The 13760-nt window shown below is 36.8% G+C and overlaps 1 protein-coding gene across 2 annotated transcripts in view; it reads right to left on the reverse strand.

The window, feature by feature from the left end:
* Nucleotides 1–252: 252 nt before the first annotated feature.
* Nucleotides 253–13760, reverse strand: part of wu:fl23c11 (interleukin-17 receptor C) — a 16444-nt gene continuing 2936 nt past the window's right edge. For both annotated transcript variants that reach the window (XM_066643371.1, XM_066643372.1), the window contains exons 3-16: nt 10901–10928; nt 10616–10741; nt 9214–9413; nt 8466–8589; nt 8343–8372; nt 7524–7663; nt 7253–7306; nt 6682–6760; nt 6231–6481; nt 5795–5848; nt 3729–3780; nt 3501–3596; nt 3353–3391; nt 253–2848 (exon numbers count right to left, since the gene is read on the reverse strand). In XM_066643371.1, coding sequence (XP_066499468.1) covers nt 2046–2848; nt 3353–3391; nt 3501–3596; nt 3729–3780; nt 5795–5848; nt 6231–6481; nt 6682–6760; nt 7253–7306; nt 7524–7663; nt 8343–8372; nt 8466–8589; nt 9214–9413; nt 10616–10741; nt 10901–10928 — 2076 coding nt within the window. In that variant the 3' untranslated portion in view covers nt 253–2045. The remainder of the gene's footprint in view (nt 2849–3352; nt 3392–3500; nt 3597–3728; nt 3781–5794; nt 5849–6230; nt 6482–6681; nt 6761–7252; nt 7307–7523; nt 7664–8342; nt 8373–8465; nt 8590–9213; nt 9414–10615; nt 10742–10900; nt 10929–13760) is intronic.

Raw genomic sequence — 13760 nt, forward strand, 5'->3', positions numbered from 1 at the left:
GGAACAAGCTGAAAGGACAATGTCTGCGCACATGAACATACAATCTATGGCATGACCTTACGCTGGGAATTAGCTATGGCTGACTGAGTGGGCCATGGTCCAGTTTTACTGGGTTGAGACCACACCTGGCTGGCCATGCTCCTGGTTAAGATAAGAGATACTGACTAAAGAAAGCAATTCTTAAAACCTCAAAATATATTTCGCAAACAAATAAATAAAAAATAAACACCTTATTAAGCAAAAAACTGACTTACACTTTTATTTTTAAAGTAAACCCAAACAGATGAAAATTACATGAAGAAACAAGCACATAACAGCACAGACGTTCAATATTATTTACAACCTTGGAGCAAAATACAGTATTCTAAAAATGCTACATTAGAACAAATCTATTGCTCAAACACAATCTTTGAACAACATTCTGTAAAGCAATAAACATAATTTAGGCTGGAGACATGTCCCTGCCACTTTTGGAAATTGTTGATTTTGTCTCCAACACTTTATGAATGGTCATTGTGAAAATATTTTAATTGCTTTTCCTGTTAAATATCTCTACAAACAGTGAAAATGTTCATACTTTTATTGTTTTGTCACAAATGTGATGAATGCAACAGCTAAACCACATATTGCCCCAAGCATTTTTCAAAGCATGCCTATGAAAGTAAACAAAAAAGGGTAATCCAAAATGCCCTTTGTCCTTCTGTTTCCTTTTCATACTTATAAACAAAACAATATATTTGTTTAGCTTTTTCTTTACACATTTGAAAAACAGCATGTAATTTACAAAAAGTGTCAAAACGTTTATAGTTCATAGTGCAAGTTCCACATTCTGAAGATGTTTTGATCCACATAATGTACAAATAAACAATTCACAAGTTTATCAAGGGTCCAAATCCTGTGTTTAACCCATAACTAAGGCCTTGAGAGTAATTTAAAATATCTGTGAAGTATTATTCACAGCTGAAATGGTGTTTGTTAATTTCACACAATCAGATTTGTTGTATGTTTTTGTGCTTTTTAATTTGAGTTCTGCTCTAAATAGCTGCTCTCAACTGAAACACTTAAACACTCCTAAAACAGAATGTCCTTTAAAATGGGCAGGTCTTAAGAAAATATTTTTTAATGTTTGACAGTTCATTTTCCATATACAACGTCTTGAATTTGGAGTGAATGATTTGCTTCAAAACTTTAACAATGTTGACATACTATGTTTCACTTTGACATGACACTGGCCCTTTAACATACTGTCCGTTTTCTCTGACACACACACACACACACACACACACACATGAATAAGTGAGTAGGGGAGAGGATGGTAATCTGAGATGTCAAACAAAACAGTCTATTTTGTGGGTTTGTATGTTCACTCATGACGTTAATGGTGGTGTGTACAGACTTGTGGTTACATCCAGCCCCTCTCTTGCTCTCTTTCTCTCTCTCTCTTGAGATAGGTTTCCTCTGAATCAAAATATACTACTGGCTGCTTCGGGCCACAATACTGTCTTGTTTTTTGTGAGTGTGTTTTCTGTTCTTGTAATTATAGAAATAGATTGAAAAATCCTGAAGCATTTTTATTTTTATACCCTATTTTAATGCCACGCTAGAGTAGAAATAATATTACTAGTGCCTTTTTTAGTTCAATAACCATTACACTGAGAACAACAAATCCTTTTCATACACTAACAGTGCTTTTATTAAAAACATCAGGCCATCAAGCAGGCACTGTAAAATCTCTATATACAACAAGAACTCAGCTGCACCCTGAAATGAATTAAATACATTTGCTAAGTTTAAAAAACATTTTTTTGATTAATTTCTCGATGAAATTTACAAAAAAAGTCATTTCAGGATTAAATTGAGCTTTTTAATTGCAGAAATTCCTGATCAATATACATGTGAATATATTATGACCTCTTTAAATTAAAAATGCACATACAAAGAGGTGTGCACTTCCAATCCAAGTGTAACTGGCATGACTACGACGTACGTCTTATACAAACCATCTGCCTGAAAATGTGGGCTGAGCTTCTAAGGCTAAAATGACCTCAGACCCAGTTGACTGTGCTGCTCTTGACGTGTAGCTCAGGGCTAGCAGTTGGAGATGAAAGCCCTTGATGTAGTGGGATACTCTCCCATGGATCTTCTGCCCTAAAACCTTGAGAAAGCCCCACTAACCTGTATCCTGTTCCCCCTTTTAGCTCCCGCAGTGTTTCGGTCAGAGCCCGAGATCCTGCCCTCAAAACCCCAGCCCTCATCCTTCTGTTTGCACCCTTGCCTGCTTGTTTCTTCTGTGTCCCATTAGTGAGTTCTGTCAGAAAGCCTAAACTCTGTGAAGGCAGGCTGAACAGCGGCAGTCCACGGAAAAGTTCTGGCAGGGACTCCCCTGAACCTGGGGGTCCGGCCGGGTGTGCTTCAAACTGCGCCAAAATGAAGCGTTCGCCAGCACGGCCCTGGAGGTAGTCTGCGAGAATGCAGCTTAGTGAGGCACTGAAAACGTCATAGGATCCTGAAGAAGAGGCATGAAGGCTGCTGTCCTCTTTCTCCTTCTCCCCTGTGTGTTCTTCTCTGACTCTGGCTCCAGCACGCCGGCCCCACTCCTCCGCTCGAGCCCAAGCTGCCTGAGTGAGGACTAGAACCACCTTGCCCCCGTTACGCTGCACTCGATCAAGTCGTGAGTGCAGCCAGGGCACGGGGCCAAGAGCGCTGAGCTCAGAGCGACTCCACAGATCCAGAGACACGCTGAACCCTAGAGATGACAGTCCTGAGCCCAGGCGACACACCAGCTCTGCCAAACCACTTTCCGCATCAGGAGGGTACAGCAGCACAACGTGACTGCCGCCAACTGCTGCTGAGGAGAGATGATGGACTCATTACTCTTATACTTTGAATGATTTGTGTGTAATCTTTAATGCTGTGTAATTAAAAACAGAATATGAAAACCTATATTTAATATAAAACATTAAGACAACATTTCAATTGTCTAACCTGAGGATTTATTTATTGATTATTATTTTTTTATTATTACTGCACTTTATAAATTTAAAAAGCAACACATTACAAAAACATTTCAAATGGGGAACAGTAAGACTGGTAAAATTGTGTAATGTTATAAACTATAAAAATGGCTGTGTTTATACTTTTACTAAATTTACTGAAACTTTTCTGGATTTTGAAATGGATTTTGTACATTTCTTGTTTAAATCCATGTTTTCATTACAAACGACAATCATGGAAATCAACAGAGCTGTCAAGATATGGAAATCCAAAATCTCTTTTCGCAATGTTGATACCAAACACCTGACATTTCCCTGAGTAAAGAGGTGATAAATTGTTAAGTTTAAGTGGTACTCACCTCTGATGTCATCAACTTTCAGCCATCTAAATACCCAACCTACAAAGATATAAAAGATACACGGTTTAATACTCCCCTCTAATCATGAACCTGTGTTTTGGTGTGTGTGTGTGTGTGTGTGGGTGTGTGTGTGGGTGTTTGTGATCACCTTTGAGTGATCCCTGTACCGCATATGCTCCCAAAACAGTCAAACATATAAGCACCACACAGATCAGCAAAACAAAGCTCCAGTGAGTTCTGGTTTCTGGAGAGAGAGAGAGAGAGAGAGAGAGAGAGCAATCAGGGAGGGTCATTCTTTCTCATTGCATGGCAGTTATTCATGTGTTAGTTCATTAATTAATTAATTGAAGAAATATATTGCCTTAAGGTCTCCTACCTGCAAATGGACAGACAGGCTTAAAATGTCCCTCCAATCCTTTCACTTTAATCTAGAGAAGAGAGAAGCGGGCTGTATGTTAGTGATTTAAGAAAGAATAAGAGGGAAGCTCCAGCAGTTTTCATTTACCTGAACAACTCTCATAAAGTTAAATAAAGTTCTTTCTATATATTTTGGAGTCTATCTGAGTAATTTAAGACCAGAGTAATTTCAGAAATATTTTCCAAGTTGGGACGGCACGGTGGCGCAGCAGGTTAGTGTCGCAGTCACACAGCTCCAGGAACCTGGAGGTTGTGGGTTTGATTCCCGCTCCGGGTGACTGTCTGTGAGGAGTTTGGTGTGTTCTCTCTGTGTCCGCATGGGTTTCCTCCGCGTGCTCCAGTTTCCTCCCACGGTCCAAAAACACATGTTGGCAGGTGGTTTGGTGACTCCAAAGTGTCCGTAGGTGTGAATGTGTGTCTGTGTTGCCCTGTGAAGGACTGGCGCCCCCTCCAGGGTGTATTCCCGCCTTGCGCCCGATGATTCCAGGTAGGCTCTGGACCCACCGCGACCCTGGCTTGGATAAGTGGTTACAGATAATGAATGAATTTTCCAAGTTTTGAGGGCGAGTGGTGAGTAAAATCATGTAGAACCGGGATTTCCCAGTTCATTTTACTCCTCACTAAAGTTTCAACAGCTCCTTCTCCTTTAGCTTTTAGCCTAGAAACATCAAAGGATTTTAGATCCCATACCTAAATGCTTTGCTTCCGTTTTTCCAATTGATTCTTTTGTATGGTTTTTCTACAATACTCATTCATTTTTTATTTCCCTGACGGAAATGACTGACAGAATGTTTCGCACTGAATGTTCCATCTCTTGCCCTGTCACTCAGTACACACACATACAGACAATGTACTGAATAAACACATTACAAATCACCTTGGATAAAACATGTTCTAACCTGCAGTGTTAAAACTGGAGGCACAAAACTTTGCATCTGAAAAGTCTGAAAAGCGTGATTCTGCTTTCTCGTATCTGTTTCTGAAGTGTGTGTTTGTGCTACTCTCCTCGATCTTCATGATTCTTCCAAAGGTTTTCTAAATAGATAATGCGCCTACGGAACTAGGGGTGGGCGATATGGCCCTAAAATAATATTACGATATTTCAGGGATTTTTGGCGATAACAATATCCTTGGCGATATGAAAAAACACTGATAACTAATTTCTGAACATCCATCCATCCATCCATTATCTGTAAGCGCTTATCCAGTTCAGGGTTGTGGTGGGTCCAGAGCCTACCTGGAATCATTGGGCGCAAGGCAGGAACACACCCTGGAGGGGGCGCCAGTCCTTCAGAGGGCAACACACACACACACACATTCACTCGCACACTCACACCTACGGACACTTTTGAGTCACCAATCCACCTACCAACGTGTGTTTTTGGACTGTGGGAGGAAACCGGAGCACCCGTAAATTTCTGAACACTGAAAACGTATTAATTTCAAGAACATGCGGTTGCAACAAAATAAATGTTACATTAATATTAAATATATACATTTAATAATATATTTAATATCTTATTTAAATTATATTTAATTACATTTTATTTTAGTACAAATCTAACCATTTCAAACATTCAGAAAAACAACAAATAAATGTGTAAATATTCGCTTGTTTTGTAAACAACCGTAACTTAACCAAGATTCTGACTTTGAATAAAAATGATTTAGAATATTGATATTTCATATTAAACCACCTCCACACAACCTCTTTTAGAGCAAATATTTGAACTCAGTGCGTATTTCCACCGTACATATCACTGTGCCTAAATGACTCACGTAATGACTGCACACAATATTATGTGTAACTGCAATGATGCATTACGTAAACTTGTGAGAATATAATGATAATCACAATATTGATTTCTTTTTTAACATTTAAAATATATTGTGATATTATTCCACACGATACGATATGGCACAGCCCTATTAGGAACTCCAATCTTTTCTAGCCAATTGATCACAGTTTATTATCCTGAGATTCATATTGTGAAACAGACTTTCTGTTTCACAACCATTACTTACTTTCACACACAGTGAAGGGTGACGTTCCACTTCAGGAAACTCCCCTTGAAACAGCTGTGGTAAAGAGATGTGAACAAAAGTAAAAGTCAGCCCTTTTTCAGGAATCTATTATCCATTTTGATTCAGAAACACTGTACACTTTCTGTAAGTTTTCATCTTATGAATCGGTTAGACAGATGTGTCAGTGGGAGCTAAACTTGATACAATGGCCCTTCATTCCAGTTAAATAAAAGAATATAATAATGAATTACTATTAAACAATCCACAGGAGCAGCTATGAGTGCTTTTGGAAACTCTGTTAACTCTATATTTTCTAAAAAGAAACTATCATATAGAAAATGATCCTATACAAATACCTGTGGTTTTATATGAGGAATATGTATTGCTAATTTGTCATTATTCTATAATTTTTTAAAAGATTTTCTTCATAACTTACCCACTGTTGTTTCAGGTTCTTCCATTTCGGATTAAAATGGCTATGTACATGAATCCTTGTTTTCCTTAAATCGTGTATTTCATGGCAGCTTGAGTCAGACCATGAGGTTTTCTTGCACAGCTGTAGTTCAGCATCCAGCCTGCAGGGGGCTGTTATATTCCAGACAAGTGTGGTGCTATTTGCGTGGCCAGTTCTGTCACTGTCACGGGTTTGCCTTTGCTCCACCACAGTCACTGACACATTAGAGAGAGCTGGGAATGTAAGAGAGGAGAGAGAATTTGAATTTGAATTGAATAAGAAACAAATTGTACATTTTTTTAAATAACAGGAATGATAAAGCTTGGAGACAAGTTTAAAATTTAGCATGTTTCAGGTACATAAGGTAATGAAAATATCATAAATATTAGGCTCTTAAACTATACATTCCTGGAGTAGGGAAATATAAACATACCTGTATCATTCAAAAATGGGCATATCTCCATTCTAGGTTCAAAAACGGCTTTCTCTCCTTCCGTGTTTTTCCACCAAACCTACGTAAAATATCACACGTACGCATTAAAAATTCATCTTCAAGTTTCAATTAGGTGTTAATCTCATGTTTGTTTTTTTTTGATAATTAACATATACTTTTTTTTTTCTTTCAAAAATATCAATAAAATGATTTGAGAATGAAATAATGAGAACAGAAATCCAGAACCACTTTAAGTTGAAGGAGTAGAATATCCCATCATATTCTCAAATGTTATTTACAGGCTTACACTGACGTCTGATCCCTGACTGCAGCAGCCATTTGTGACAAATAATGAGGGTCATAAATGTATAAGAAAACCCTCTACAAAAAGTGCACATTACATTATCTGTTTGACACTTTGTCAAGTCATACTGCCATTTATATCACACCTCCTAGTTATTCTCAAGGACAGTGTAATTTCAGCTCTCCACGTCTCCTTTTGAACAGTTAATGCTGTTTACATACGTAGATCATGTGTAGTACAGGGATGTACGTTTTATTCACACAGTACCTGGAAGCAGAGACAGGGGGCAGCAGAGCTCAAGGGAATCATCAATGGATTGTTCTTTGTAAAAGTAAAAGAATGAAAGATTCAGAATATTAATATATTATAAACACGGATTCAGTTGTATGAACTTAAGAATCAACAGAAATATTTAATACAATGATACACACAAATAATGTTACATTAAATGTTCAAAGTTCAGAATGTTTATTCCGTCACCTGTAAAGCTCAGACAGAAGGATTTATGGTATGTATTTATTATACATTTAATGCATACCCATTCTAGTGCGGAGCAATCCCCTTCCTTCTCCATCCTCTGGCAGGCCAGCAGTTCATTAAGCTTGCTTCTTCCTGCAGGATCCACAGTTAGTTTCACCATTCCTGATGTGTGATTGACCTCTTTACGCAGAACAGGTACTGTCAAATAAAGCAGTAATAGGAGGATATCAGAAGAACATTCCGAATAAATCAGTAGATTGAAAGAAGTCAATCAACACATAATTAGAGTTTAAGAAATTCCAAAAGTATATTTAAAACTAGAGGACTAGACTATTCATAACTACATATAAACAAACATACATCTATACATACACACATACATAAACAAATAGGAAATAAACAATGTTATTCACAATATAACACCAATAAAATAAATTAAAACATAATCCTATTGTAAAATAACAGTTTTATAAGTTTTTATAATTTGTTTAATTGCATAGTTGCAATCTTGATTTGAAAATCATGTTTTGATAGGACCTCAGTCTAAACACTGAGAAATGAAACAGTTTGGTCTAGCTGTGGTTTTTTTTCGGCTTGAAATGTTATCGATATAGATGTTATTGGTATATATAAATGACTAAATAAGAAAATGTATTTATGGAAAAAAATTATATGAAGACATTCAGTTGTAAAAAATAAACATAAGTGTGAATGAAATTTAAGAGATTTCAAAATATAGATATATGCATATATATATATAGATGTATTTACTTATTTATTGCATTACTAACACTCTAGTTTTAAACTTAAAGAATTTAAAAAAATGAAAACTTATGTGTATACCCTGCATGCTTCAAATGAGGTGAAATTAACTCACCTTTACACAGAGGAATGCCTTGGGAACACACTGAAACAGAAAAATCTGTTATTGGAATCCATAACGTAAATTTTAATTACCTCTAAAAGAGTGTGCGTGGTGTGTCTTTGTATGAAGCATTACCTGATTCTACTGAAGGCAGAGTGATGTGTTTACTAAAGTGGTGTTTGAGAGACTCTGAAGAGAAGATGGTGAAACTGCTGCCAAAGTGAACTTTTTTCAGCTCCACTACCAAAGATATCCACATCTAAAACACATATATATACACATTACCTTACAAAACCTTACACATTTTACATAAAACACAAAATATAAATCCTGTTTCCAGTGAAATGTTTATAGAATAATGAACACATCTGAATCTTAAAACATTCCATAATAAACAAGTGACCTGGTAGAAGGTAAGAGTATTCTGATTGCGCTTTCACCAAAGTCTCACCTTTGCCACAAATCTCTCTATGTGTCTCTATATAGTTATCTAAATATGATTCATAAAAATCTGTGGCTTTGAGAAAATACAAAAATATATGCATGTACTATTGCTGGTGAGAAGTCGCATGTAACAAAAAAAAAATCAAATCCTATTCCAACTTTCAGCTCTTTACACAAATGTATCATTTATTATATATAATACATCACAACATTATGATAATATATTAACTATTTATTTATATGTCACAGCATTTGAACATTTCATGAAGAATAGATGAATACATATGGCCCAAGTTTATTTAGATCTTCTATTTCAGATATACAAGGCTTTGCTGTGACAGGGACTACATGTAATTGAATGCACACCAAGCACACAAAAATGTAAAAAAAATAAATAAATAATAAAAAAATTCATTTGTTAGATATCTTCATATGTTACCTGTTCAGTGGAAGTGTCCATTGAGAAAGTAATCTTTCTGGAGCCAGAGAACTCTGGAATGCTGTAGCACACTTGGACAGACACAGAAGTTGAGGAAACAGTTTGATAGCCCAGGCTACTTCCAAGCTCCTCTTCTTTATGTTCATCTCTTTCATCTTCATGGTTAGCCTCTCCTGAAAGTCCTGTGTCTTCGTGAAATCCTGAACACAAAGCAAGTCAAAACTTCATTAACGTATATTGTGCAATGCACTTTCATTGCCTTATCTATGCATCTCCATTTTTCAAAGGTCATTTTAACAATATTTGAAAAGGATAGTGGTGAAATGTTCAATTACTTTCTTTGCTGCTCTTTCACTCCCACAACCTCTAATTTTCCAGCTGGTCACGGGAATCAAACCAACTAGCTTTCAGTCCTAAGACCACTTCCTCTAACTATTAGGCCATGGCTGCCCATGACTGGTCTCTTCCGTACAGTTAAATTCTCTAACTGGGAACCTTTCAGAAAAATATTATTGAATATTTTATTAACTTGTAAGTGCTTGAGGTAACATATTGTGGTGGTGCCCAGTAGGGGAGAGGCTGGAAAGCTCCTGGGGGAGATCCCAGCATGCTCGGTTTCCAACCCTTCCTTAATTAAAAGGTTTAAAATGTTGTTGTTTTGTCTACTTTTGTTTGCAAACAAAGCTAGAAGCTCCAACCCGTGCTGGTTCCCTTGCTTCAATTGCCCTTGTGCCCTTTTAAGTGTTCAATACCGGTTACATGTCTTAGTCTCACTTCCTGCTCCCGTCCAATGACATCACAATTGAAAACATCCATCCATCCATTATCTGTAACTGCTTATCCATTTCAGGGTCACGGTGGGTCCAGAGCCTACCTGGAATCGTTGGACGCAAGGCAGGAATACACCCTGGAGGGGGCTCCAGTCCTTCACAGGGCAACACACACACTCACACCCTTTTCGAGTCTCCAATCCACCTACCAATATGCGTTTTTGGACCATGGGAGGAAACCAGAGCACCCGGAGGAAACCCTCGCGGACACAGGGAGAACACACCAACTCCAGACAGTCACCCGAGCGGGAACTGAACCCACAACCTCCAGGTCCCTGGAGCTGTGTGATTGCGACACTACCTGCAGCATCACCATGCCGCCAATTGGAAACAAAAAAAATATAAAATATGCAGTAACATATACACTAGTCACATTTTTTTCAACATGTTATTTAGGAAATATTGTGCTGACATATGTTCTTCGTATGTGATATTTCCACTTCAGAATATCAGCAACACAAGTCATTTGGCCTGGGGTTATCTGTATATGAAATAATTCCAAATGTCTAATATTGAAAATAACAGAATATTACATTATTTAAGTAGATATACAATAGCAATTGAACAGCTACCTTTAGCTGTGATATTCAGCTTGATTCTCAGGCATGGAAGCCAACCTTTATGACTGTGGCACAGCAATGCTTCGGCAGCAAGGTCGGTCACATACACGCCATTATCATGATTAATACAACTATAACCTGTAGAGTGAAAATGACAGAGGGAACGTAAAACAAATAATTAAAAAACATATTTAGATATACCTTGGATTTTAGTATAACTACTAGCCAAATCAGAAAAATGCTATAATTTTATACAACAGATTAGCTTTTATGTAGAGTTAAACAAATGTCTTTTACCTGGGTTTACCTTGCAATCAGTCAGGCCCTGCAAAAAAAGATCAACTGAAATTACAATTCTTCTCCACTAACTGAGACCCAAAGTTCAATATGAAGATTTTTGCCACAACCCCATTAAACAGCTCCATACTGGCTAGTGCTGCGCTGTCCCATGACAATGCATTACAAGCAGCTCCAAATCAATCACTTACAATCCTTCATGGGCCACAATGTAAAATGTAGGAAGGTGAATGAATGAATGAATGAATGAACAAACAAATGTATAGAACATAAAATTTGTTTAAGACATTGCTTAGGCGCAAACTATATCTTTACACACTTAAAAATGATTGTCCTACAAGGGTTCTTTAGTAAAGATAATGGTTCTATATAGAACATGAACACTACTTTTGCAAGATTAAAGGGTTTTTGCATCATAAAGAGGTCCTACATGTTGATGGAGAATATGCTATAGATGATTCATTATAGAACTTTTAGAAAAGGATTCTATTTGGTACCAAAAACTGTTCCTCTGTTATAGAACCCTTTTCTAAAATGTGCTATATAGCAGCATCTAGAACACATTCTCCAACATTCTGAAGAACATTTTCATGATGCAAAGAATCCTTTAATCATGAACCATATCTTCAGGTGTTCAGGGTTCTATATAGTGCCTATTTAAATTTCCTTTAATAAAGAACGATTGTATAACCATATCTATCTATCTTTATAGTTTGTTTAATAAACAGGTGTGAACCCACTGTGGTTCTAAATACATATTCATCTTTATTCACAGTGAATACACAGGAAAATGTACATGTTTCACATGAGCCATGTGTGCTAATATGTACCTAAGGCTGTAAACACGCTAGGCCTTAAAACCTGGTACACCAGAGACAATGGTGGGGCTAAACTAAAAATCAGTCAAATCCATAACTCTTATTTAGCACCACAATCTAAATGTTGTCTGATCATAAAGTGATTTTTTTCTCTGATGCAACAAAACGGTTCAATGATTTTGTGAAGGCTAAAAAATATGGACAATCACTGTGATCAAAGTGAATAACTCTCACATGTCAATTACAAGATAGGTAAGTCTGTTTAAGTTGGCTGAGTGAAACAGTCTCAAACACGAGAACTTGTTGATTATGAGCATCGTGAGAGTGTAATGAAGGCAGAAGACTCCAGGGCATTTATCTCAGAACACTTCATTCCGACCTGTCATTGCTTCGTGAATTAGGTCAAAGCCCCATTCTACTTATTCACTAACCGAATGCCTGGGAAAGGATTTAAAATAACAGTACCATCTTGAAAATGTGTTATTTGTCACACAAATTTGTGGAAATGCAAATGAAGGAGCTGGTCTGTCTTACCATTTCAGGTACAGTGATCCCTTACCAGAGCTACAGAACACAAGAGACTAGGGGTTGGGTGTCAGGCCCTGCCAGACTTTATGAATAAGTCAGAAACCTTGATCACGCCAGTCTAGTCTGAGTTCAAGGGCACGTATCAGTACACCTGTCTGTCAAGAGTCAACGCCAAATAATTTGAAACTACTCTTTGCAAAGTAACAAGAGAGAAAACAAATGTACCTAATGTAGCTGGCACATTTAAGTTATAAACATTTTGAGGTCATGAGCTCCGATGACATTAACAAAATAAACATAAACAAAATAATGGAATAGTATATAACAGTTTAGGTTAAAAAATACAGTTTACTAAACATTTCTCGTAATAATAATAACAATTAAAACTTAATCTGCCAACCAATGTACTTCATTCACAATAGGCTATGGTTTCTATGCAACACAGCAACTAATAATTTTTGCATCAATAACACAATATGTTAACAATCAGGATGATCACTGATAGTGGAATTATTTAATCATTACTCTGCCATTAGCTTAAAAACCAATAAGACATGTGAAGGGCTTTATTTTAGATTGCAAATACAACAGCTATATTGGCATTTTAGCTGCTGGCCCCAGTTCTATTAACACCATTAGAGAGAAAGCTGAGATAATATCTCTTTACAATGCATCACTTAGCATTTCAAAGACTTTCTATATATTTGAATAATGACATTTTGTAGAATTTCCTGAATCGCTAGTGGATATCTACTTGAATAAAATTGCAATAGAACATACATGTCTACCAGCCTTTAACAAGAGGCACAGAGGAGTGCCAGAAACAATCTTGTCTTATGAGCTTTCAAAACAGTTGAGGTTTTCAAAGAAAAACTGTTACGGCAGAGTAACAGAACATCTGACTGCACAACAGCTGGGAAGTAATGGACACAAAGTGTTCCAGTATCAAGACAATTTCTATTAGGTAACTAATTAGATAGCTAACTAAAATTCTGAAGAATTTCTTGACAGAAAATCTCAGCTTGTTTCAATGAGCTATGACTGTGAAATAATTATTGTAAAATTTCATTAATCTTTTGATATTGTTTATATAATTGTGCAGCCCTTTGATTCAAAGCAAAGAGTCAAAATGATTTCTGGCTCAGTACAAAAACTTCACAGTGGTTCTGAGACTTAATAGTTATACCTTAGGGTTTAGGGCAACAATCTTGCATGTGTATATTTGATTAGCACGAATATGCATGAGTTTGTTCTGCTTTTGAACTATACTTAACGCTCTTTAACTACTTTGCATGTAATTGCATGTGCAAACATACACATACCAACCCAACAAATCCCCAACACATTTCACACAAACAGAAACATTAAGGTTAGATATTTACACCAAAACAAAGCCACATCAAAGAGCACGCCTGTGTACGCAGCTCTTGGGTACAGAAATTTTATCTGCAGACATCTGCATACCTACACATCAGAGCAAACACACACCCATACAACTACACATGCTAAAAATA

This window comes from Hoplias malabaricus, chromosome 14 (assembly GCF_029633855.1).
Source record: "Hoplias malabaricus isolate fHopMal1 chromosome 14, fHopMal1.hap1, whole genome shotgun sequence".
In the NCBI taxonomy this organism is placed as follows: Eukaryota; Metazoa; Chordata; class Actinopteri; order Characiformes; family Erythrinidae; genus Hoplias; species Hoplias malabaricus.